This window comes from Falco rusticolus, chromosome 9 (genome assembly GCF_015220075.1).
Source record: "Falco rusticolus isolate bFalRus1 chromosome 9, bFalRus1.pri, whole genome shotgun sequence".
Taxonomy (NCBI): domain Eukaryota; kingdom Metazoa; phylum Chordata; class Aves; order Falconiformes; family Falconidae; genus Falco; species Falco rusticolus.
Genome location: NC_051195.1, coordinates 30,818,207 through 30,842,699, shown reverse-complemented (window position 1 = coordinate 30,842,699; position 24,493 = coordinate 30,818,207). Strand labels below are relative to the sequence as shown.

The following is a 24,493-nucleotide window of genomic DNA, read 5'->3' as shown; positions in this document are numbered from 1 at the left end:
CCTCTCTTCTTGGGCAGGCAGATTCAGGGTAGCCCTAAGCTTGTGCTAAGTGCAGCTTCTTTGCTCTATCTTTAATTGTTGGCTGTTTCAGCACTTTGCTGCCAACTTGGATTGGGACAAACTGAAACCTTCCCAGTTGCTCCTGCAATATGTCTTCTGCTTTATTTATCGCTGCCATATTCAGGTTCTTCTGTCTGGAAGAAGATCTGACAGCTGACTGAAGTTCATAATCCAGTTCCTGAAGGCAGTGAAGTCTATTCAAAAGCTAATAGACAAGTCGCTGACAACAACTCCTTCACACCTTTTCCCGTGCATGCCTCAAGTCTGTAATAGAAACATGCTGTATATACCCTCCATAAGCTAGAGCACAAGTTACTCTGCCAAATGATTTCCTGTTGTACTCTACCAATGCAGAGCCTTTCTTTTTTTTTTTCTTTTTCTTAAATGGTAAGCCAAAGTAAATTATAGTAATGTACCATAGTGTATTTTGTACTGTATTGTGACAATACAGCGTATGAGTTTGGGAGTTAGATTGTTGGAAACCTTCAGTTTTTTCTCCAGACTGCCACTATTGAGAACTTACTGAAAAGTAAATGAAATACCGAATCCATGTGAATTCCGGTTTTGCTCTAACGCAATAAAAATTGTGTGCCTGATCTAAAGAAAGGATTCCGAAACTTCACCATTCCATTAGCACTGAGGAAACGCAGCAGTGTGTTTCTTGGACCTCTGGTTTCCAGTGCAGAGGTTTGAAAGCAGTTTCGTATGTTTTGTGTCATGCTAGCAATTTCTCAGTTACATACATACTAGTCATATACATTACTGATTTTTGGCTGCCTTGATAGTAATCTGCAGGTCAAAAGATAAGTCAAATAGACGAGGGCACCAGTACAGCTTGCTCCTCTCTCCAAGTGACTGAAGGGTGCATCTTCTCTGCTGTTAAACTGAGGGGTCCAGAACTGGGTTCCCCATTGCAAATGAGTTTTTTAAATTGCATTTTGGTATTGTTTGCTAGAATTTAGGAAATTCTTAGCCTGTCATATAAACAAGCCTCCTCATCTCTTCTCCCAGGCAATGTGACAGTGACAGCTGCCCTTCTGCTCCCTCATCCCACAGAAGGGGAATGTCTGCTGGTTCTTATGTAGAAATGGGGGCAAACCTGCCAACTTTTAAAATGTGCTTCCAGTGTATTCAAACAAAAAAATAACACTTAACATTTGAAGATTATTCCCAGAATCCCAACCCAAGTATTTACACCTCGTTTCATGGAGGGGGAGGGAAGTCTTTGACCTTGTTGGTAGCAACTCTGTTAGCTTTTTCCTAAACCAGGTTTCTGCCTCATATTCATTGGCTAAAAAATGGTATTTCTAGTTAACTTTGGATGTACCTTTATTGGAGCTTTGTATTCTTTTTCCATTGAGCATTATTTGTCTATTGTTATTTTCCTTAATGCTATTCCAGGGTAACAAAATGCTTGTAGAAACTTGCATGTGTGTGCTAAGCTGCTCTCTGTGAGTTGCCTGTTGGTCTTTTGGGGATCATTAACAGCTGCAAAGCTAAATACTTTTGCAGGTTTGAGGCTTAACAAGTCAAACTGTCTCTTGGTGTGCATTACCTGTCCTATTGGGAGTGAGCTCAGAGCATATCTTATTCCAAGATCTCAGAGTTGGATCACTACAGATCAGTTTCATAAGCTCTGCAAGTCCCCTAAAACATAAAAATTAACCGGGTAGTTCTTATGACTTGACCTTTAACTGAGTCCCTATCGTGCCAACACCACTCTTAAGAAACCTAACATCTCTTTCAAAGCTGTCTTGACTAACTTTAAAACTTTCTGGTATGACTGTTTTCTTGTTTCTCTAATTACTTTCTCTTTTCATGGCTGCCCTCTTCTTGGATTTCAAGTTTGGATGTCCAGTTTGTCTGAGACTCCAAAAAAGAGTGTCGCTCCAGGTAAATTCTCATGTCTTGGTGTTCTGCATGCTATTAAAAAGAGAATTCTGTAGTTCAAACTGTGTGGTTTTGGAGTTGTCTTCAATATGAGTCTCTGGCGCATATAGCCAGGGTCTTTCTCTGCTTGTGTATTGTTTTTTCATGATGCATGATTTCTGATAAGAGCTTTGCTGTGATGACTGCTGCCTCACTTTGATGTCACCACTAGCAGCGGATAGTAGCTTGGTGTGTTGTATCTTCATGCTTAACTCAAAGCTGCAATCCAAAGCAGCTTCCCCTCATGTGGTAGGTTGACCCTGGCCACAGCTAAGTACCTGCACAGCTGCTCTCTCACTGTCCCATGTGGGATGGAGGAGAAAAGAGGAGCAAAAGTGAGAAATCTTGTGGGTCAAGACACAGGAGAAAAACATGACACTGTGCTCCTTGTTCTTCTGAAATGCTCTTTTGCTTTTCCACAGTAAGTAGAAACAGTTTTGTGTGGAAAACGTTGGACTCGGGAAGATGCAAAATTGTCATGGGCACATGAGACTCCTTGTCACCAGGAGTTGGGAAGGAGGAAGGAGCAGAGAAACAACTTCTAGCTGAGGTGTCAGGGTCTGAGGAGAAGTAGACCAATACAAGGCAAAACCTAAGCTTTATAGCGTAAGGAATTGGGACTTCTCCTGAGTAACCAGTGGATTTCTTCTGCAAACAGTTGTCACCTGACATGGAATACCAGAGAAGGGATCTTGTCTTCCTTCAGACTTAGGAAAAATGATCACAAGCTGTAGATGCTGTGTTTGTACAGGATGCTGGCCTGGTCACCCAGGCAGTTAAGGCCACACATACGTCTCAAGGCAAGGAAAGGTAGAAACACTCCTGCTCCTTTCCATACCTGACTTGGTAAACATTCAAGTTCATGCCCTGCTCAAAGTATGTGAACAAAATCCCACCATCCTCAATGGATGAGTGCTTGCTTGTCTGAGGATTTTGTAGGGAAGACTGCTGTGATTTCAGAACTGCTATTCCTGACAGAAGTTGAATATAACGCGGTGTGTGGGGGTGTGTGTGGGTGTGTGTGTGTGTGTGTGTGTGTGCGTGCCTGATCTTAGCAGAGTAGGTCTAAATTCAGGAGGGATAAAAAATGCAGAAATACCTGAAGTATTCATTCACAGGAGCCTGGTGGCTGAAAGGACACCAGGGAGCTCAGACAGGGAAACAGAAAAAGGCTAAGCAGGAGAGAAATGTGTTGAGATGGAGACAGAAGAGGTGGTGTTGCTTGGGAATAATGACAAGAAGCCCTCAGATTAGCCGGCTGGGGTGGGATGAGGCTCTGGATTTCTCTCTCTACATCCGTTGGGACTGTTTCATGTTGCTATATGTAAAATGACAAATAGAATGCCAAGGCTTGCATCCTTCTTGAAGGGCAAGGAAGTAAAATCTCAAACAGATATAAATTTCTTCCCTTCTGCTGACTGTTTTTAACTAAATGCATGTTGCTAGTTTAGTTCCAAAAAAATCTGTGCATGATGATAGGGCAAATGTGACTAATTGCATTGCATGGTGCTCAAGAAGGTGATTGTTGATACATAGTCCTGCTCAGAAGTCTTCTGCTACATTTGCAGGTTCTTAGCTCCCTATGCTGTTCCAGTTCACACGGCCTTTCAGTTTACTTCTCATCTAAAAGAATCCACAGTTTCCAACACAGCTAGTCGTCAGTCCAGATCTGCCATGGGCTGTATACTAATGTGGCAGGCTGACAGAGCAGCCTTGAATTTGAATATGATCTTGACCCGTCCAGCGCGTACCTGTGTCCTGAACTGGGGGCTGGGGACTGGAACAGAAGCCAGTTTCATGCTGCCTGAGCTCCAGCTGAGGGCGCGAACCTGCTCTGTGAAGTGGTCACTAACCAAGGATTGCAAGTGGTTTGATTTCCTACTTCGGGTAAAGGTGCCATACAGCCAGATCCTGAGAGGTGCTGTGGTGGGGCACTAGTTTGGGCCACCCCAACTGCCATTAAATTCCTTGGCTAGTCTGCTTTGTGCCGTGTGAAGTGATGTCAATGTGTTGCGCTGCTGAGCAGGACTAGGGCAAATACCAGAGTATATAGGTGACTTCAGCCTGGTGGAAGACCCTGTCTAGCAGCTGTTTGAAAATCTCCAAGCAGTTTAACAGATTTGTGTGCAAAATACTTAAGTATTCTTAACTGTTGCTACCTGTAACCTACTTGGTTGAAATTGCTGTTCAGGGAGCCAACTTTCCAAGAAGGAGTGGGAAGAGGACTCTTTTTTTTTTTTCCTTTCACCCTCCTGCCGCTAATTTTTCTTGGCTCTGTCGTAGAACCTAGCAGATCAAAAATAAAAAATAAGATCCTGAGACTAACAAGCTCCACTTGGCAAAGGGCAGCACTGAATTTGTCTGTTTGTCAGGATTTTGTTGGAAATGCTGCTGAGGACTGTAAAGAAGGAAGAACTGAACTGGAGAACTCGCTTGAGAGCGTGCCTGCCATTTACCATGGGCCAAGCTCGTTCTTGACTCCCTCCCCGTGGGGGTTGTGTTTTGCTGCTGATTTTAGCTGTGTGTCAGACACGTACTCCACTGCTGGAAGCCATAGTCAACCTTAAAGCTGCCCCTAGTCCCAAACTCTTGAAGGCTTATCCAGATCTTAGTTCTTAGAAGTGCTAGAAAATACAACGTGTGCCTTATGCTGGGGAATGAATCCAGGCACAGGTTAATTTTCTGCTGCTGTGATTGCTGGTCATATTCCCTTGTTGGTGGCAATGCATGCTGTTGGCTTGGGCTCCCTGTAGCTATTTGTAGCAGCAACCCAGGGGGGCAGGAGGAAGCTAATGCAGCTCATGGAGACACCTTCTATACCAGGTTTCTGCCTGTATAGCCAGAAAGATAGGAAAGACTGGAGTTGTAGCTGCTCTTCAGGGAAGCTGTTGCCCCATGTACTGAAGGGCTTGCAGAGCACATGAGCACTGTGGAGTTGAGGAAGGTGTGTGTAGGGATGCTCACTTACAAAGAAGCTTCTTGTACACTCATCATGGCTGCTGACCTGGGGTGAGAGGGCTTGCACGCTAACCTGGCCAGCACTGGGCGCATAGTGCTCAGCCTTGGTTTATTCTCAGGCATTCTTTGCATTTGGACTAGGTTTTAGGCTAAACTTCTCAGCCTTTGGGTGTTCTGAATTACTTAAGCAGTCAGATCCAAACCTTTCTCTTTCTGCTTTCAGTCCTGTCTTTGCCTAACAGCAGAGTGTCACCTGCTTCTGAAACTTTTGTGAAAAACCAACAGGTTTGCTTTGTTTTTTATGAAGAGCTACCTGGCCAAACTCAGGAAAGAACTACAGAAATTACAGTGTATTAATAACCCATTTGATAGACTTACCCAAACATTTGTTTTCATCTGTAATGAGGCAAAGGGACTTTTGCCAGTATTGCTTTATTGCTGAGACCTGGACCGGACTTGCACTGAATTCCTTTAGTTACTATGGGTGATTCTGACTTTTGTCTCTGTCCCTAAATTTTTGTGGCTCAGAATGGCTACACCAAGAGCAGCTGAACACTGCTAGAATTGAGGGGGATTCCTGTCTGGCAGAAGGGATGGAGACTAATCCCTTTTCCTATTGCCACAACCTGTGGGTGGCCTTTTACCTCCAATAATTGATGTGTAAATATAGCCTGAATTTTGGTAAGTGGGAAGGGGCTGAAGAGTGACAGGCTGGAGTCCTGGAATATCCAGGAGATGAGTCAAAGGCCTGATTGCTAAGGGCACAGGTGTGAAAAAGGGCACAGAATGAAAAAAAAGAATGAACAAACAAGCAAACAAAAATCCAAAACAACAAAACCCCACGACACTGAATAGATGAGAGATCCTAGGCTTAGAAACGTGGGTTTGATCTGACTTGTGTTGTCCCAAAGGAGATTTGTAGGAGGCTTCATCAGTCTCGTCCCATTGCTTACTCTAGGAACTGGTTATTTTAGGAACTGCTTTTCCAAGACCCCTGTGAGATTGTGAGCTCGTGTGCTTTACGTGGTAAAGTCTGCTTTTGATCTTGTGTGCAACAGACACTTAACCCAATTTTTAGGCAGACCTAAGCTCTCTATTTTAAAATCCTTGGGGGTAGATCACTGGTGGAAGGCTCAAAGAAAACATGCCATTTTAATATGTTTATTTATCATAGTGATGTGGTCCTTCTGGTAAGAAAGAAAAGTAGAGCTTTCAGGGGAAGAAAATCCCTGTGTTTAGAGCTGGGCATATGATTGTTGTGAGGGCATGGACTGATGTGAGGGTTTTAAGTAGGTTTGCTGCTCTTCTGGGTATTCTTTTTTTATCTACCCCCCGCCTCCTTCCCCAAGAGGAGTTTTCCAGAGATATGTAAAGGCTTGCCCTTCAAGAATTGGCTTTAACAAGAAACCACAGCTCTAGATCCAAGCTACCACTATTACTCCTCCCTATGTACAGAGAAGTGCAGAGCTCTGACTTTATCATATGGAATGCCATGACACTTGGGGATGCTTTCTGCCAGACACCCCTGCATGCAGACCCTGCACGTGACCTCAGCAGTGTGCCCGGGTCGGAAGAGCTGGACTACCTGCCAGTTGGTTGTTCAGCTGTGAATCATCCTTATGGCGTTCACTGACCGTTTCTGTGGTTTTGGCTTCTTCCACAAAACTTCCACTGACCAGCCCAGTACTAATTCATTTAGTCTGAATCTGTAAACACTTGATTGATAATCATAAAAGGGCAATATAAAAGCCTGTGCACTGTATGGATTAAAAGAGCAGACATGTTTATAGCCTGATAACAACGGCATACTCTGGCAAAGATCAGGAGTCTCAGATTTCCATATCCAGATGATTTTATTTTTGGAGTCCAGTTGGTGGTTTTAATTTTTGGCTATTGCAAAACCATCATAGGTCTTAGCTGTTGCAACACAGGAGGAGGAGGAGGAAGACGTTGCTTGGAACGGGTGCTCTGCGCTCTTATTTAGGAGGCTTTCCCAGTAGTTGCTGGTCTCGTGAGTACAGTGGGAGGAATGACGCTCCCTCCTCACTGCCCAGTGAGGGGGACAGGGTGCAACTGTGTCACTTAGTGCCAGCTCTGAGGGGCATGGACAAGCTCCGATGACATTTCTGCCCAGCCCAAGGAAAGGGGTTGCTGAGGTGAGGAGCGGGAGGATTGTAAAGTGGAGCCCTATGGAGAGGAGGAGGGGTATCCTCAAGACTTTAACCAGGAAACGGACTCGCGGCAAAAAGAAATGGAGAGGCAAGCAAACTCTTACTTCAGCCAGCAATCTGTCATGCGCTTTGCTCTGGGGAGGGCTTGCAAGTTGGAGCTAAATCAAAATACTAATTCTGCTTTTTTTGTGGGAGAGGAGGGGGGAACTTCACCTGGCACATCAGCCTTATCCTATCCTCTGCTCTCTGTTTCTCCTGCCTGGACTGAAGAGGCTTTTTAAAAAGTGGGGCTGCAGTGTCGGGAGCAGCACAGCATGCATGTGAGCTTGCTGGGGAACTCGTGCCACTCTGTATCCCTCCTGCCTGGCGTGCTTCACACGGAGCAGGCTGTTACTCTTCAATGTAATGCTGTGTTCGGTGTCTCAAATTAGATCTGAATCAATTGGCAAGGATGCAGAAGCGCCCACGGCAGCGGGCGTTAATTGGTGCTGTGCTCTCTGTGGGGCTGCCTGTCTTGTTCTCTTGAGAATCCCCTTTGGGAGGGGAACCTGCAGTCTGACTTAACATAACAGCAATACTGTGGGCATCCTGAGTGTCTTTGAGGAGTAATTCATATAAAGATGCTTGTGGGGAATGGAAGGCTGAGGAGGGTTAAAGTGCCTGAAGGGAGTATAGTAACAACCTAAACTAGGCTACCCAGAAGATGTTTAAGGCTTTTGATTACTGGGAGGAGCTGTGTCTCTGTCTTCCTTCCTCCTTTCCTTCTTTCTTTACTGTTACTGAAGTCTTTCCCACTGTGCAGTACCTAATTCTGGGCAAGCATCAGTCTGGCAGCTGTGGGGACCCCACCCCTCCAAAGGTGGGTAGGGGTTGGGGGTATCATCTAGGTATGATCTGCTATAGCTGTAAATGAACAAGCTTGTTTGACCTGGGTTACTTCTTTGACCAAGGAATTTATCACTTTTTTTTTTTTTTTTCTTAATAAGAACCCTGTAAAACTCAAGCTTCTTTGAACAGTCTCTTGATCGTGTATGTTGCCCCAGCCACTGTAGTGACAAATAAATCCTCCTGCAGTGAGCACTTTATCCAAGGCAGGACAGAGTAAACAGCATCATGAAGTCCTACTGGGTTTTGGAGATGTGAGTGCAGACACAAGATACCTGACAAGGTGGGTTCTAAAGCCACTTTTTTTTAGAGCCAGAGTTGCAGAGGTGGATTTGAAGTGCTGCTTCTCAGGGTTTCCTGGCAAGGGTGCTCACTGAGCACACAGTCCCTGGCTTGCCCTTGGTGGCTGGCAGCGGGGCGCTTGCCAGCCTGCACTCCAAGCCTGGTCCTCCCCTTGCTCTTAGCAGGGACATGTGCGTGACATGAGCACCACTCCTGCCACCAAGCCAGTGCTGTGGTTTTGGGTTTTGTCTCAATCTACTCCCATGAAAACTGTCCAGGAGATTAGAGGAAAGAAGGCTAGCAAGTAGCCTCCTACATGTCCCCTGCTCCCTCTGCCACTGTTCGGTCCCTCCTTTTGCATTTTCACACAATGAATTCTTTGCTGCTGCTCATTCATAAACGTAAGGCCATGACACCTTTTGTTCTGGTTTAGAGAACTGGTATTTATCTTAAGACTAAAACGAAGTAGGGGTTGTAGGTTTTACTTGCATAAATAGGTTGCAGGAGGATGATCATGCTGCCCCATTCTGAGCTGAAGAAGGGACTGTGTGGGAAGCAGTGTGAAAGAGGGGAAAGCACTGTATCCCACCCTAGGTAACCCAGTTAGCACTAGTTTAAACCAGAACACACAAGTCAAGCTGATTCATCGCAAACAGAAACACGATGCTTATTTGGAATGAACAGCTGTGGTGAAAATTTTTATTACAAATTACAATGTTGTCAGTTCATGGTCTTCTTCCCCTGTTCCTGCTACTGGCTGTGGTTCAACTACCTAGAAAAGCTAAATCTCTTAAACACAAAGTTCTAGAGGAGATGACTCCTCTTTAAAGAAAATTAGCTTACGTAACCCGAGGAAAGTCAGGCACGCTTAGGGAGTAAGGTAGTCTTCTGATTTTCTGGATTTCTTAAATCTGGTCCAAAGAGAGGCATTGTGATAGCGTTTCCTGAAAGGAAACTGTTGAATTAATTGCTTTTTGTTCTAGGATTTTCATTTCACAGGATGCTGTTTTAATGGCTGATGCATTCTTCACCTCTTTCTTGGCAGGGATGCTAATTATTTGTCTGTAGAATCACTTCGCATATGAAACACATATGAACATGCTGCGTTTGGAAATATGGCAGTGAGCATCCTGTGCTTGGCTGTCAGTCCCCTGACTTGTCTGGTGGACAGTTTCAGACCATGCTGCTTCCTTCCCGTCTCTTATAGCCAATTTGTCATCAGAGAATCAGGAGACTGGGAGTCTGCTCCTGGCTCTGCCCCCATCACGTGAAATGGGACTTTCAGCAAGTCGTACATCTGCTTCTGTCTCCCCTTTCCATCTGCATCTTAATCTAGGGAGACAGGAACTGCCTCTTGATATGTAAAATGTGTAATAATGCTCTTGGCCCAAACGGCTCTGCCCTAATACACGTTGCTGTAATTCAGGAAACCTGTAAAATAGTTTTGTGTTGGGGCATGTTGGCTCTTAGAGATTGTGGGTGCTTTTTGTTCTGGTCAGACACTTTGAAGAGTGTATAAATGAGGGCAAATTAATAAAACCTGGTGTCCTAAAGGTTCTTGTGTTTTTTCAAGGCAGTTTCCAGGCGGTCTGTGCCTGGGCTTGAGACTGCGGAGGCCCCCATCTGCACTGTTTATGTTGCACCAGGGAGCCGAGATGTGTCTCACACAGCAAGCAGCAGCGTGAGGAGGTCTCCCTCCACATCTGGTGCGGTGGTGTGCCCGCCTTGCAGCTCCACCCCAAAACACACGATTTCGGTTTCGGGGTGGAAAAGTCAGAAATCAAAAAAAAACCCCAACAAACCAAACCTAAGAAGAAACTCCAGGAATGTGGGGGAAGGGAGGAGAACAGTTATTTTGCACCTCTTTTTGCCCCTGTTTGTGTGAGAGCCTGCTCTCATTCATAAACGGCCCTGACAGCTGAAAGCCCTCGGTACGGAGAGAAACCAAACAACTGGAGAGGTTGGCTCCCAGGGCTCCGAAAAGGCGCCGAAGAGCGATGGAGAGGGGGAAGCCGGAGCGCGCCGTGCCCCTGTCCCACTCACGGCCGCTCCGCCGTGGGGAATGCGGAACTGCGGGGCAGGCGGGGGGTGGCCGTGTTCGAGTAAGGATCTGGCGCTATAACTTTTTTTTCTTCTTCTTGTGTTTCAAGCAAACACTCTTCCCCGCCCTCCCCTCTCTCCCTCCACCCCACCTCCCTCTCTTTCAGTCCTGCTCATGTGTTTCTATTTAAGGGCTGCAGTGCAGACGAATATGATTGGCATCTACAGCCCCCTCTTGACTTTCAGCACAAGCCTTTAGAGTGGAGAAGGAGCTGAGCCGCCAAGGGGAGAGCTGTTTTTTCTTTGGGTTTACTGGGGGGATGGCTCAGCTGTGGATTTATGCTGCTTCTGCCCAGGATTTTTCTCTCTGAATGGGAGCAAGGATTATGCAAACCATGTTGGGAAGAGGTTTACTTTCAGAATCCATCATGAAACTTTGCAACTAATTCACTGTTTTCAGCTCCTATTCGTATTTTTTTTTTCCTCCCCTTTTTTCTTCTTCTTCTCTCCAATGTCCCTCTGTGCTGCTGGGTTGTGGGCCAGAGGAGGCTGTTTCTATATGGCCAGCCATTTGGGGATATGCTGCGAGCCAAGGTTGTTTGCTGATTCGCTTGGCTCTGGTGACAAGTTGGCCTGTTGTGAATCGGATGGACGGAGGTCGCTCTCAAGGAGCCATGGCTGGAAGCTGGCTTACGGCTTGCTTTTTCCCTTCCCCAGGTGCTGATGCTAGCTCTGAACCCATGATCCTGGAGCAATATGTGGTGGTGTCCAACTATGAGAAGCAGGAGAACTCTGAGATCAGCCTCCAGGCTGGAGAGGTCGTGGATGTCATAGAGAAAAACGAAAGCGGTAAGACACGTTTGCTCCTTTTCCCTGTTCCAATGGTCCGATTTTTGCATGTGTTCCTCTTCCTCCAGTTTCCTCGTCACTACTTGTACGTTAGCTCCATCTGGTACAGTTACTGTACTGAGCATGTTGAAGTTTCTCAGTGTTGATTTGGGACGGGGGCCAAATGTTGCCTTCTCCCATAAGAATGTTTCATAGGTTTTGTGCGTTAATTAGCCAAAGTACGCTAATGGAAAACGAAGGTGAAGGAGAGAAGGATCTGCAGCTAATGAAGCTGATGTATAGTAGACTGATAGAGTTGCCCTGCTGTCTCTTCAAGTCTCTGTCAGCATTTCCATTACTAACTCCCTTTTTTGGAGGATTTATAGGATGAGTGTTTAAAAATTGCTTGGGATGAAACTTGGCTTGACAGCTTAGCCCATGGCCCAGAGTTTGGTAGGGAGGGGAGAGAATGTGCGTAGATAAATACGTGGTCATGCACAGTTTCAAAACTTCTTGCAGAAGTGTTAATTGGGGAAGCTTGAGGCAAGCAGGCAGAGGCTGTCATGTAAAAGCAAGACGAAATCCCTTCTGCCATCTGTGGAACAACCAGCTTCACTTGGAAAATGAGATTTTTTTGGCAAGTGTTTGTATAGATGTCTTTTCGTGTACTTTAACTCTTGGATGCCTGGTAGCTTTGACTCGAGCTGAACACAGCAGACTGTGTACGTGTGAGTGGTTGGAGCGGGTTAGCAGCTGGTTTGAATAACTGCCTGTCTTCAGCAGTTCCCCCTCCTCCCCTCCAGCACTCTTTGTGTATTAAACCAGAGATGTTGTCCAGGACTGGTTTCCAGCCCACTCATGACTTGTGTGTCCTCATCTAGAGGAGCTGCTGGCATTCGGAGCCGTTCAAGCAAAGTCTCACGTTGTGGTAGCTCCACATGCAGGGCCCTCACAACTGGCTGGCTCTGGAGTGTGCTGGGCATGCCAGAGTTTGGGGGAACCAGGACACCCTGATCTGGGACTCAAATCCAGCTTCCAGAGCTCTGAGTCAGGTTATCCACAATGATGACCATGCATTGTATTTTATTCTTTTTTTCTTCTTTTAATGGAGTGGTGATTTCTCAGCTGTATGAAAGCCTAATGCTTGTTTGGCTCAAAGTGATGCAGTCAGTTGCTGGCCAGTGATGTAGCATGGTGTCCAAAAGGATTGTTTGTAGAAATGCCCTGGCCAGTGTGAACAGAAATGCCTGTCTCCTGGGCACAGACTGCATCACTTGCAAAACTAGCAGAGGCCAAAATGCCCATCTGCCCCTTCCAAGCCTGATGGCTCCTCATTGTCAGTACTGGGCGTTAACTGCTGTCAGAACAAGCCCGGTTGTTGTGGCAACTTACATTCATATCCATGATATCCCTGTCTTGAATAATGGCTTGTGGAGCCAAGGAAATTGGGCTGTTAAATAATGCAAGAAGTGTTTGAATTTCAAATTACAGTTCCTTTGTGCTTTCTTTTAATGTGGCGTCTCTGCCTTACACAGTTCATGTCATATTATATTGAACACGTGGTCTGTGGAGATATAAATGGAGAGTGTCAGGGTTTGAATCTAATTAGTGGGTCCAGAAACATGACTCTTCTAAGGAAACATCCTTGAAATTGGACTGAAGTTCCTAAGACCATGTTATGATGCTTAGCAGCCAAACGTCTTCATGCCCATGTAAGCAAGGAAGGAGATCTGAAGTCCTGAACTCCATGCTATGATCTTGCCCTTTAGAGAGATAGATACATACAGAGATATGTATTAAATAAAGATATCAATATATATTTAAAAAAGAACATCCATAAGTGAGATTGGTGATGGAGGGAGCATCATTTGCTTGGATGCTTGTCTAAACTGTTCTGGCAGAGAAATCATGTTTTAGTTCTTCAGAGGACAGGACTCCAAGCGTACACTTTCACTCTGTCCCAGGTTAGGGATGCCACAGGAGTGACTTTAATGCTATGACTTCTTGTCTCTTCAGCTATAGCTGAACCTGTGAATGGCATGTAACGAATCTAGCAAAAATTTCTCAAGTGTTGACCTCTAAAACTCACAAGTTACTGATTGAATGTGGGTGTCTGTTTAGTGTAGGCAAACAAGCTTAGATGATGTGGCTATGGCTTTTGGAAACATGGCAATTTACTTTCCAAGAAAATAAGATTGTTGGACTATGCACATGTGTAGTAATTAGCCTGACCTGTATGGTTATGTTGACTTGGTAAGTGTCGTAAAACTATAGCTGTGATTGTATAAATTAAGCTCATTCTTCTCCTGGTCTAGACAGACAAAGATGCTGTAAGGTGTTAGAGATGTCACCTGCAGCAGGGCCGGTTCCTTCAGGGAAAGGAAGGAGTATGGCTGATAGCTGGTTAGCTGCGTGGCTGAGAAGTCCCATCAGACTGGACAGTGTGCATTGGATGTGCTGCTGAGCCAGGATCTCAGACTTCCTTGTGTGTACACGTGCATGTAGCATATTGTAGGTCTAGTTTGGGGGTTTTATCTGTACTTTGGGCAAGCTAGGTATGAAAAGGCACAGGTGACTGTTTGATTTTAGAACCTTGCCTGAACAGGGTTGCTTGCTAAAGCCTAGGGACACCTAAATGGCTCTTTTGTTCGCTGGAGTGGGAAAAACCTTGACTTGACTCTGTTGCATGGCTTTGTACAGGAAAAAAAGCCCTTCTCTTTACTGGTCAGATGGTCCTATGCTTTTTACACAAGGAACCTCAAAACTAGTTTCCAAACAATGGTGCCTGTTTCATGTTCTGCTTGATGTTTTCTTCTGAACACTTCTAGGACCTGAGCTAGAGTTACCGTCTTCTCTGGTGTTTGCCTCCAAATTGCGTACCCCCCTGAAAGGAAGGTGAGCCCTGTTTTCAAAGGCCAGTGTATAGGGCAGAAGGAGAGGCAGCGGGGGGGAGGGGGAGAATCTGCCATTTGATTTATTGCAGCCTTATCTGGTTATCATCAGGCTATGTTGACATCTTAAGGGTGTTGCATTTACTGAGTAGTATTATTCAGTGTTAGTTTTCCCATATAAGAGATAGTATTTAAGGAGTCTTGCAGGCAGATATGTGTAAACCTGTCTGGTAGGACCTTGTCTCATGCTTAGTTTTCCCTTTCATTGAAGGAGTTGGATAATGTTGTCTTCATTATTGTGCCAATAAAAGTTAGGACTTGGACATCACTTGAAGTTGAAATTTTTGTTCAGTATTATGACTTTAAAAGCAAGGTCAGTGTAGCATATGTGGTGAGTAATTTCTAAAATCTTTCATCACTGTTATGAAGCCCATGGGTCACTGTAACCTGACAGTCGCTGCAATTGCCATGGATGCAAACCTTGCTAGTCTGAAAGAAACCTGGAGGATTGCTGTACTTCAAAACAAATTATTTAGTAATGTACTAGCTCTCAGATGTCAGCACTTGGTTTTTGCAGCGAATACCTATCTTGGCTCAACAAAAACTGTCCTTCAGACCTTAATTCTGGTTACATGAGCAGAAGACCCTCAGTGTACCTGATGTGTCTGATGGATATTTATCTCTTTCTTTTTTCCTTAGCTGAGAGGAAAATCTGCATGTAACAATGGCCACAGATGCATTGGGAGAAAAGTGGAGGTTTATAGTTTCTACAGATGGTGTCTGGGAACAGGCTGTAGTCAACAGGGCCTGTGTTCCCTGCTAGAAGTGGCTGTGATTTGTTTAAAGGCACTGTATAACCAACCTGCACTGTCCAACACTATCTAAACATTTCTGAGCTGTTTCAAGATAACAATGTGAATAGTTGAGTCCAGTCTTGTCTGTCATATATGTAGGTTTCTTTTAAACCTTAACTGAAAAAGCATTGTGGAATGACTTAAAAATCTTTCTGCTGCGGGAAAGAAATGTTGTGACTTTAAAGCAGGAATCCAACACAGATTTCTTTAGGGTAGAAGGGGGAATCCGACACAGATTTCTTTAAGGTAGAAGGGGGAGGGACTGGGCCAGAGCAGCTCTCTGCCAAGTTTTGCATGGATGTGGCTTGAAATGGTGAAGCTATAAACTGTGGCAGCAGTGTTTGCAATGGAAAACCTGACAGACAGTGAAGTATAAGCATACTCACGAGCACCTCTGGCTCTGCTGCTGTTCTGCTTGCAGGCAGGATGTTCTGCTTGCAGGCTTTTCCATTGCAGGCTCCGGGAGCCATGTCTGTAGTGGAGGCATCATGGTATGGTGTTTTCAGCTGGGCTGAGCAGAACTGTAGCCATTTCCTTTGCAATTACATAATTGCAGACCAATTTCCAATATTATAATACAAGCAATATGTAGAACAAAGCTATTATGGCTAGTATAACTTTATCGGGACCCAAAGGGGTCTCTGGGAAGGGAAGCTACTCTTCTCTCCTTAGCTGGGATGTGAGACATGGCACTGAAGTACCACCATTAGCAAGATCTCTGCTCATCAGGGTGCTCTGGCTTAGGGGTCTTGAGACTTGCTTGTTGTCTGCACAGTGTCAGAAGACTGGTGTTGTTTTCAAAGTTCGGCAATGTGTTCTGCTACACCATTTGATTTCACTTGTGCCGCTCACTGGCTGCAGTCATGATCTAGGAGGGAGATGCAGACAGGCCACAGCTCCCTTGGGACTCTTGACTTCTGAGGGTACACTGGCTTCCCTATTGCAAACTCCCTCTTCTTAGACTGTAGGCTTTTTGAGTTAGGCTTCTGCCTCTTCATGGGGAACATAGCACCCTTTATTTGAAGGTGTTGTTTTCCAAGTTACATAAGTGGTTTTACTTGGTACCAAATCAGGCCAAGATGACTTCCATGGTTAACTACTGCCTTTTAGCTAAAGGTGCACCCTTAAAGTTTTACAGGTTGAAACAGAGAAACATGTTTTTTCACAATTGATGGATCAATCTGTTATCGCTATATCCCCTCTACCATGCCTGGTTTTGCAAGTAGCACTGATTTTATTTTTTTTTGTTGTTCCCCTTTCTTTAGTGTTGGTGACGTTTTTGTTTTAAATTCTGTAAGGACCACTATTCCTGTCTTGCATCTGCCTTCTGCTGCTCTACTGCTTTCTCTAGGATGTTGTTGTCTTCATGATCTCCTGCTTGGTATGTGGGGGAGCATGACGCTGTGTGCACTGCTAGCAAATGTCTCTGAGCATTAGTATTATCATCTTGCAAAAGCTGGCCAAAACACAGTACACTTCTGTTTATTCCAACAGGTAAGTGACACACTAGCCGTTTCCTAGGCTTCAAACGTGGATGTACTTCTCCAACAAATTGCAAATGCAATTACTGTGTTTGCTTCTGAATTGTCAATAGCTTTGCATCCAGTGGTCAGATGTGCTGCCAGACACAGTGTACCTAATTTCCAATATTATGCTTTATTTCGGGTGCTGTTGTGCATGCTGGCTTTCCCTGGAAAGCTCTTTTCCTTACAAAGCATTTCAAGAGAGCGTAGTCCATCAGATGTGATGCAGGACTTTATTTCGGTTTGTACATCCAGCCCTGCTCTGCTGTTTGCTCTGAGAAAGCTACTTCAGTTCTCTGCATTTCCGTTTGTTCCCTTTAAGACCTTGTAAGAGACTGTGGTCGTGATATAAAATGTAAATACTCCCTCATACAGCAGCCCCTTCTCTTGATCAGTCCTTGAGTTGTGCCTGGAATTTGAGAAGGAGAAACAAACACTTACACAGGTCGAACACTTCTCCTCTAGCACTGGTGGCTTCACCCCAGAGGACAGGTTTAGGTGAGTGGCCACCACTAAGTACCTGGGATAGCTCGTGTAACTACTCCTGTATGCACCAGTGTTCGTAACTGACAAGCAGGGCTGAGTTCAGGGAAGGACCACCCCAAACCCTTTCTTCAAAAACGAAGGTCTGTAGACTCCAGTGCCCTATTCTAAACAGTGCTGCCTTCCCGTGTCCTGCATTTCTGGGACTGTCACCAGCCCTACAGCAGAGGATACTTGATCCACTTATGAATCAGTTCCTGTCCTGCCTCAATTTTCTGCCCAGTGTATGTACTAAGGCAAATGAACACGGGCCATCTGAGGAGGCAGGGTGGATGATTAGGAATTTTGGCTAGGAGTTACTGGAAAGTTGTTTAATGTCCTAAAAAACACTGTATGCGTCCTGCCTCCAAACAGGGAGAATACTGGCAAAGCAATGATGCTTTTCTCTTTCAAACACTTGCAGCTCAAGGGCTAGGGAAGGGCTTCTCTGTGTAGGCAGAGTCTGAGACGTCTCTGTTAATGCTTAATGGCACTTGCTTGTCTCACTGCAGCAGTGTCTTTGTCTTCAGGCTCTGTGGATGTAGTGATCAAGGTTGGTTGGTCTCTCGCTTTGCCACAGTATAGGCAAAGGATCCTGTTGGCGCGTCTGGCTGCAGAGGGTGGGTTTTATTTTAAACTTTCACTGTCTGGAAGCTGCTGTCTATGGAGAGAGCCAGGGTCCCTTGTTTTAAAGGAGGCAATGGAAAAGAGGATTGGTAGGATGGACAGGAACATCTAAACTAATTCAGGCTGTGTGCTGGCTCGGGGGGAAACCTGAGACAAGCTTAGAACAAAGAGGTGAAACTGGATGCAATGACTTGCTCTAGCCAAGTTCTCATGGGAGATCAGCCCCTTTCTGGGAATACAGTGTCTGACCAACCCTGCAAACAGGCACTCCCTCTTCCAGTGGCCTGTTTGCAAAATGTTGAATGGATGGAGAGAATTTACACTCACATCAGAAACAACCAGGTCAGCAGGAGATGAGGAGGAGCCCTCCTTCCTCTACTCTTGCCCCTGGGAGGCCAAGGGTGGGGTGACATTGTCTAATGACTTTAGCAGCTGTACTAAGCTGGAAGCAGCCCTTGACAGCCTACCCTGACCTCTCTGGTGATTCTGTTTCATAAGCTATTTTCTGACCCCCTTTTTTTCTTGCCTTTTTCCTAATCAGATTAGATTTTTAAATGTGTGCCCCTGCAAGGGTAGGGAGGTGGTGGCTGCTTCTGTTCAGCTTTCAGCAGGCAAAGGATATGTTGGTATGGCTGAAGCCCTCATTTGAGTTTTAAGAATTTAATGTACATTTACTTTGCCCAGAAAGGAAGTATGCCACAACATTTCTGAAGCAGTTACCTCTGAGCTGCAGTTCAAGGCTGCCCTGTACAATGGTAAGCTATTTGGGACTGACTTTTCTAGACCTGCCTATTGCTTGAGCATCACCGCACTACCATCTCAGCTGAAGTTGGGAGGTTGCTGCTTAAAACAAAATGCTTGAATTATGAATGTTTTGTAATATTCATGCTGCTACCTTGTGATGTCTAAATGGTTTTCTTCTCCCCCACTCAGTAACTTACATAACAAGTGACGTTTGTTTCTGTGTTTAAGAGCTTGGAAGGTAATTCTATATGCTGCAACCAATGCAGGGTTGTTAATACTCTGGTGTTTGTAGTTATCCTGTCACTGTGTAAAATGAGATTGTTTTCTAGTGTCACTTCTGAAATACCTGCAGCTTTGTGACCACGCAAAGGGATTGAGGTGGGCTCCTGCTTTTCTGCTGGGAATACTTGTTCCAGCTCTGTGACAAGGAGAGAGTATCTTGTCAATTGTGCTGTGACATTTCCATCTTTTCTTGGAAGCCCTTCTGCATTTCATAGACATCCTCACTTGGTTTTCCTTTGCCCGGCTTTGAATTGCAGTGTGTACTTGCTCTGACTTTTTGGTGACAAGCTCATTATGAACACTTGAAATATGGCTGTCTGGTAACACTATACCCTTGGCAATGCCTAACTCTGCTGAAGTTTTCCTGGGACACCTCCAGACTGCACTGGAGCTCTGGTAGTAGGGATGTTTCGCTTGTTGGGATGGGGAACTTAAATGGCAGCTTGTATTATTTGGGTCCCACTTGAGCTGGGAGCAGCTGAATGTCATACTAAAGTGACCTTCAGTGCGTTCATAAAGCCTTGCTAAAGTTAACTAGTTGTGTTGTTCCCTCAGGTTCATTATGGAAGTTTTCAGTGTAGTGAGAAATTAATTACTATTTTCTAGCAATGCTGCTTCACTTCATCCTCCTATAGAGGGAAAAGAGTGATTAACAAGTAGTACGGACACAAGAGATTCCTCTAAAGCATTCTCCTCTTTAGTATTACCTATCAGATCCCTTTTATGTAGTGTTTGGTCTTAAATTGTTTTAAAGGTACATCTTTCCAGATAGAGACACAATAAAACTGACCTTCCTGTTTGAAGTTATCCCTCTAGAGTGTGTTTTCTGAAATGCATTGGACTATAGTCTGTGGTTTACATTCATTTTTTAATCCCATTCCCATTGTTTCTCTTAATGTTGGGCAACTGGTATTCTGACAGGGCTAGTTCAGTTATGTGGGTTTCTTTTCTTTTTTTATGGAGACATCTGAAGTCCAACCACTTTCTTTTGCATTCATTTGCCTTTTATTTAGCTGATGTCATGTCTTTGTGGGACAGCTGTCCCCCACCCCCAAATTTCTCTAAGCTAGGGTGAAGGGTTATTCTTGTGAATAGGAAGCCTTGAAGATGATGAGAGGGCTGGAGTCCCTCTCCTAAGAAGACAGACTGAGAGAACTGTGGTTCTTCAGCCTGTAGAAGAGAAGGCTCCAGGGAGAACTTTAAAACAGCCTTCCAGTACCTAAAAAGGCCGGCAAGAAAGCTGGAGAGGGACTTTGTACAAGGGCATGTAGTGAGAGGACAAGGGGTAATGGTTTTAAACTGAAAGAGGGTAGATTTAGATTAGATATAATAGATACTGCTCTCTACAGCTGCCCGAAAGGAGGTTGGAGGCAGGTGGGGGTCAGTCTCCCAGATAACAAGTGGCAGGATAAAAGCAAACAGCCTCAAGTTGTATCACGGGAGGTTTAGATTGGATATTAGGAAATGTTTCTTCACAGAAGGGCTCGTCAAGCATTGGAACAGGCTGCCTGGGGAAGTGGTTGAATTTTCATCCCTGGAGGTATTTAAAAGATTTGTAGATGTGGCACTTAGGGCCATGGTTTAGTGGTGGACTTGGCCGTGCTGGGTTAACAGATGAACTCTGATCTTAAAGGTCTTTTCCAAGCTAAACAATTCTATGATTCTATATCCAAGGAGCTTAAGACCCTCAAGACCCCCCCCAGGAGCAAGAGAGGGAACAAGTCTGTCTGGACTCCATGTTTGGCAGCTGTGAGCATGAAATCTGCTCCAGGGCTTCTGAGACTGCCCTTTTAGTCTGGCTGCTGGGGAGAGGGTGGGATGTGACCACTGAAACCACAGTCTTGAAGACTTGGTTGTCCTTAAAGGCAATTTAGCCTCAGAGGAGCAGGGCACATCAGTAAGTGTGGAGAAGCCAAGACACAAGCAATGCTACCTTAAGTTTGCTGTACAACACGCCCAGGTACTCCTGAATGGTAGGCTCTCCACCAGGCCTCTGAAAACTTCAATTCTGAAATTTCCAGCTGCCTGCAAATTCCCTCCTCTTTCCTTTCTCGTCTAATCCAGCTGTGCTGAGACTTTCTACTCAGGCAGATAGTTAAATTCTCTTTCCACTCTATACCCTGTTTGGAACCTAGGATGGCAGGCTGAAAAGGAAAAAATTTTACACAGCATCCCTGGTTGGAGCCTTTACTTATTACCTCCTCTATTTATGCAGTCCCTGCCAGTTTCAGGACCCTGAAACCTGCCTCAAGAAAATGTTTCCAAGGAAAATCTGCTTTTCATATTAGAATATATAAACTTTCTAATGATTGGGTTTCCTGTATCAGCCAAATAGGTCACCAGCTCAGCACCGCTGCAAGAAACTGCCTGGGGCCAAGAAGATACAAGGATATTACTGAGGCCTTCCGATGAGTCCCATAGTTACCTTGTGGGCTACGTTCCTTGGGATGTGACTGCCTTAAAAAACAAAAATAAAAAAACCCACACCACAAAAACCCTAAAAAAGCAATTATTTCCCAGGTTTTTGTTTCTTTTAAGAAAGCAAGTCACTGAAATGGCTTTAAATAAGCCATGAAAATACTAAACTTAATGCATGGTGACTGATGTTTTCTGCCCTTTGTTCCAGTTAATCAAGAAAGCAATTATACACAAAAGCTTTGGCTCTTGTGGTGACTTTCAGGCCCATTTCAAAGTAAGCAAAAGACTGATGGTGCATTTTTGTTGTGTCAGATGAGGACAAGATTAATAAAGGATGGAAGAGATTCCCCCTGCCCCCCTCCCCCCAGCTGTACAGCAAATAAGCAGTTCCAATTATACTTTGGCAGTAAAATGGAAGCTATAATCATTAGCAGACGCATTTCAGTTATGACCAGCTACATAACTCCTTGCTTTTGGTTTTCATGCTAAAAAGAGTCCAGTTTCCCCACAAACTAGTTTCTTGTCCATCTTCAGATTAAGCAAAACCTAAAGAAGTAGTTGCCTTGCTTAGGAATTTCAGAATACGATTGGATTTAGGGGGTAGCTTGACAGAGAGGTGTATGTCAGCTCTTCCCATCCACCCCTCAGGCTGGGACGTCAGACTTTCCAGCATTCTTGACGGAGACTTTAATTATTTTTGTGGTAGAAGGATGTTGGCTCATGGCTAGATTAACTGAAGCAGTTCTGGAAGACACGAGGTATGAGATGGGTTCTCTTGGATCTCTGTTTTACTGGCTGGCTTCTCATTACTATTTTTATTGGCCAGTTCAGTTTTTTGTATCTTGATACTGTGTGACTTCATCTGAAAGTTTCACATGCAATGGGACATCACTTTATTTCAAATGAAGCTGGACTGCAGTTATATTGGCAATGTAGTTAAACTTCAACTCGGTGATAATGTCAAGAATTTCCCAGACTTTGCTTGAATCCATATTTTCTATTTCTCCCCACAATGCGAATGTGTGCTGGAAAACCCTGGCCTGTTGCTTTGAAAAGTTGTTTTAGTTCTGTTTGCAGAACTGTCTCCTGCTGATCTTTTCCTCTCTCCCATTGTGCACACACAACCTTTCTGGTAAGCATACTGGTGGGGTGGGACTTAATGCAAGCATATCTCCCAGCGGCTGAGGGCAAGGACAATGCTGGGTGCACTTACGCGGCAGACTAGCTTCACTTTGCTCCTATATTAATACAGCTGCCTTGTGTTTGCTTAAGAATCCCAGACCGGTTTGATACTTGGATAAAAGAGAAAATAAGTTGTCGCTTTTTCATGATTAGCAGCACCTCCACTAGCTAGACTAACACGCGTGTCTGTGCTGTCTGACAAGTATAAGATAACACCTTCATGATTTGATATCCAGGTCTTGAGGTATGGTGCTGACTTTCAAACAGTGACCATACGTGCAGGTGAAATGTATCCTTCTTAAAGGACAATAGCTCTTAGGCAGTCTAGGTGACTGCATACAAAACCTGGCAATTGGAACGAGAAATGTCAGTGTGCTGAAACTGAAATGAAGTTAAGGAAGCCCTCAACACAGTCCCTACTCAAACATGATGGAGCTGATGGAGGGGTGCAGGGCAAATGTCCGTGCAGCGGTGATCCTAAGACTGGAAGAACAGCATCTAATGTTAAACCTGAATCACTGCCTTGAACGTTGTTCATAAATAGCGCTTTAATCTCCCACATGGGCTTTTATAGCATTTGGATGTTATTGGAGGCCTCCCTGCATGAGGAAAACCTGAGCTACTAGGAGAGACACGGCCCATTCATCTTAACTGAGTATAGCTGAAGATTCAGGATGGTTAATGTGAACCTGGGAAGATCCATCACTAACTATTTGAAACCCTAGTGTTAAACTCAAGATGAACTTATTCAATGCCCTCAAAACCACTTTGAAGAATCTGTATTTCTGGGTGTGGGCAGGCAGAAAACTGCACACAGTGACTCATGAGAGAAGGTGAACCTTGTTTGTTTGCCTGAAAACAGGATCAGGAATCTGAGAGACAGTTTCTTTAAGATTTTGTTCTTAATCCTGACTAAAATTCCTTACTGTTACCAAGAAAGAAGCTCTCTGCAGAGCACAAAGAACCAAAATTATGGGATGGCTGTGTGCTCAGGGTGAGCTTTCAAATTATTCCCTTCCTTCGAGTAGACCTTCTGTGACCAAAATGTCCTTGAATAAAAGTGGAATGACCAGAAATGGGATGCTGTTTCCATCGCCAGGCAAATGGGATAACTGAGCCCTATGGAAATTGCCTCTTTTGCTCTTCCTGAGCACAGCAAGCAGGACTGGTTCCTGTACCAGCTACAAGCTAAATTACACACTTGGTCATTCCAGACGTCTTTGGTGTATTTTTGGAGCTGACTATACGCTTCCTGGACTGTTAGCCTGTTGGTTTTAAAATAAGAAGTGAGCCTTTGAGGGTTGGCGTGTGAACCCTTCCACGCAACTGGGAACTGGGAGGTTAAGTATCTCTTTCACAGAAGTATCCAGGTTTCAAAGCCAGCCACATGAAAGGGTGTTGCTTTCCCTACACCACCCCAGAGCCTCCCTTGCAAACAACCCTAAACAGAAACCACCATCGTGCAATGCACATGGGGGAACTCAGGGACTGTGCGGTTCTGGGGATGGCTTGCAAGATGCTTGCTGACACTGGTTTTAATTTGGCTCAGACTACCAGGAATTGTTGTGTAGTGGCATTTGAGGGTAAATGCTGGTGGTTTCAGGGATTCCGTTACAGATGAAATGTAGCCACCCTTTGCAATGCTGTGACAGAAGCTGGTGTTGAGACCTTTCATGGTGCGCTTGAAATGCATAAGGGCTTTTTTTCCACTGATTATGTGTAGGCATGGCAGAGGCTGAGTGCCTGGGCATGCCCTTGCCCTTGGCAAGTGTGTCTCGGGGGCAACACAGTGACAGGAATAGAAATAGTGACTGGGCCAAATTCACCTGCACCTTAGCTAAGGCTGCAGGTGGCCAGGTGAGCTACTGTGGCTTCTGTGAAATAACAGCGCCAGATCCCTGGTACATCAGGAACACCATCTGCTTCAGCTGAGACTTGCTGAAACTAGTAATTCTTCTCCATATCCCCATATCATTATAATCCTTCCTCTATTTATTCTTTGCTTCTTGTTTAAGCAGACTCCTCAGTGGACCATCTGACTGGTCCCAGGAATATTTGTTAGAAACTTAAGTGTGTGCAGCAGCAGGGGAGGCCTGAAAGGAGGATAACTGAGTGAAGGTGGAGAATAGCAACTTCCTTCCTGGGTACCGCTTATTCTGCTGTGTTTCTTGTTCCTTTCCACTGATCTCCTATATCTTCTGTGGAGTCTCCCACGTGACTAATGTTTTTTGATCTTTTGTGATAGCTAAATCCTCAGCTAATGTGACCTGTCAGGAGCAGGTCCTCCTCATGTAAGG

The 24,493-nt window shown here is 44.9% G+C and overlaps 1 protein-coding gene across 2 annotated transcripts in view; it reads left to right on the top strand.

Annotated features, from left to right (window-relative positions):
- Nucleotides 1-24,493, top strand: part of SH3PXD2A (SH3 and PX domains 2A) — a 268,519-nt gene that overhangs the window by 185,599 nt on the left and 58,427 nt on the right. The window contains exons 7-8 of one of the 2 annotated variants that reach the window (XM_037400226.1): nucleotides 1,906-1,953; nucleotides 11,043-11,174. In XM_037400226.1, the coding sequence (XP_037256123.1) occupies nucleotides 1,906-1,953; nucleotides 11,043-11,174 (180 nt within the window). The remainder of the gene's footprint in view (nucleotides 1-1,905; nucleotides 1,954-11,042; nucleotides 11,175-24,493) is intronic. The other variant, XM_037400225.1, reaches the window with a different exon arrangement.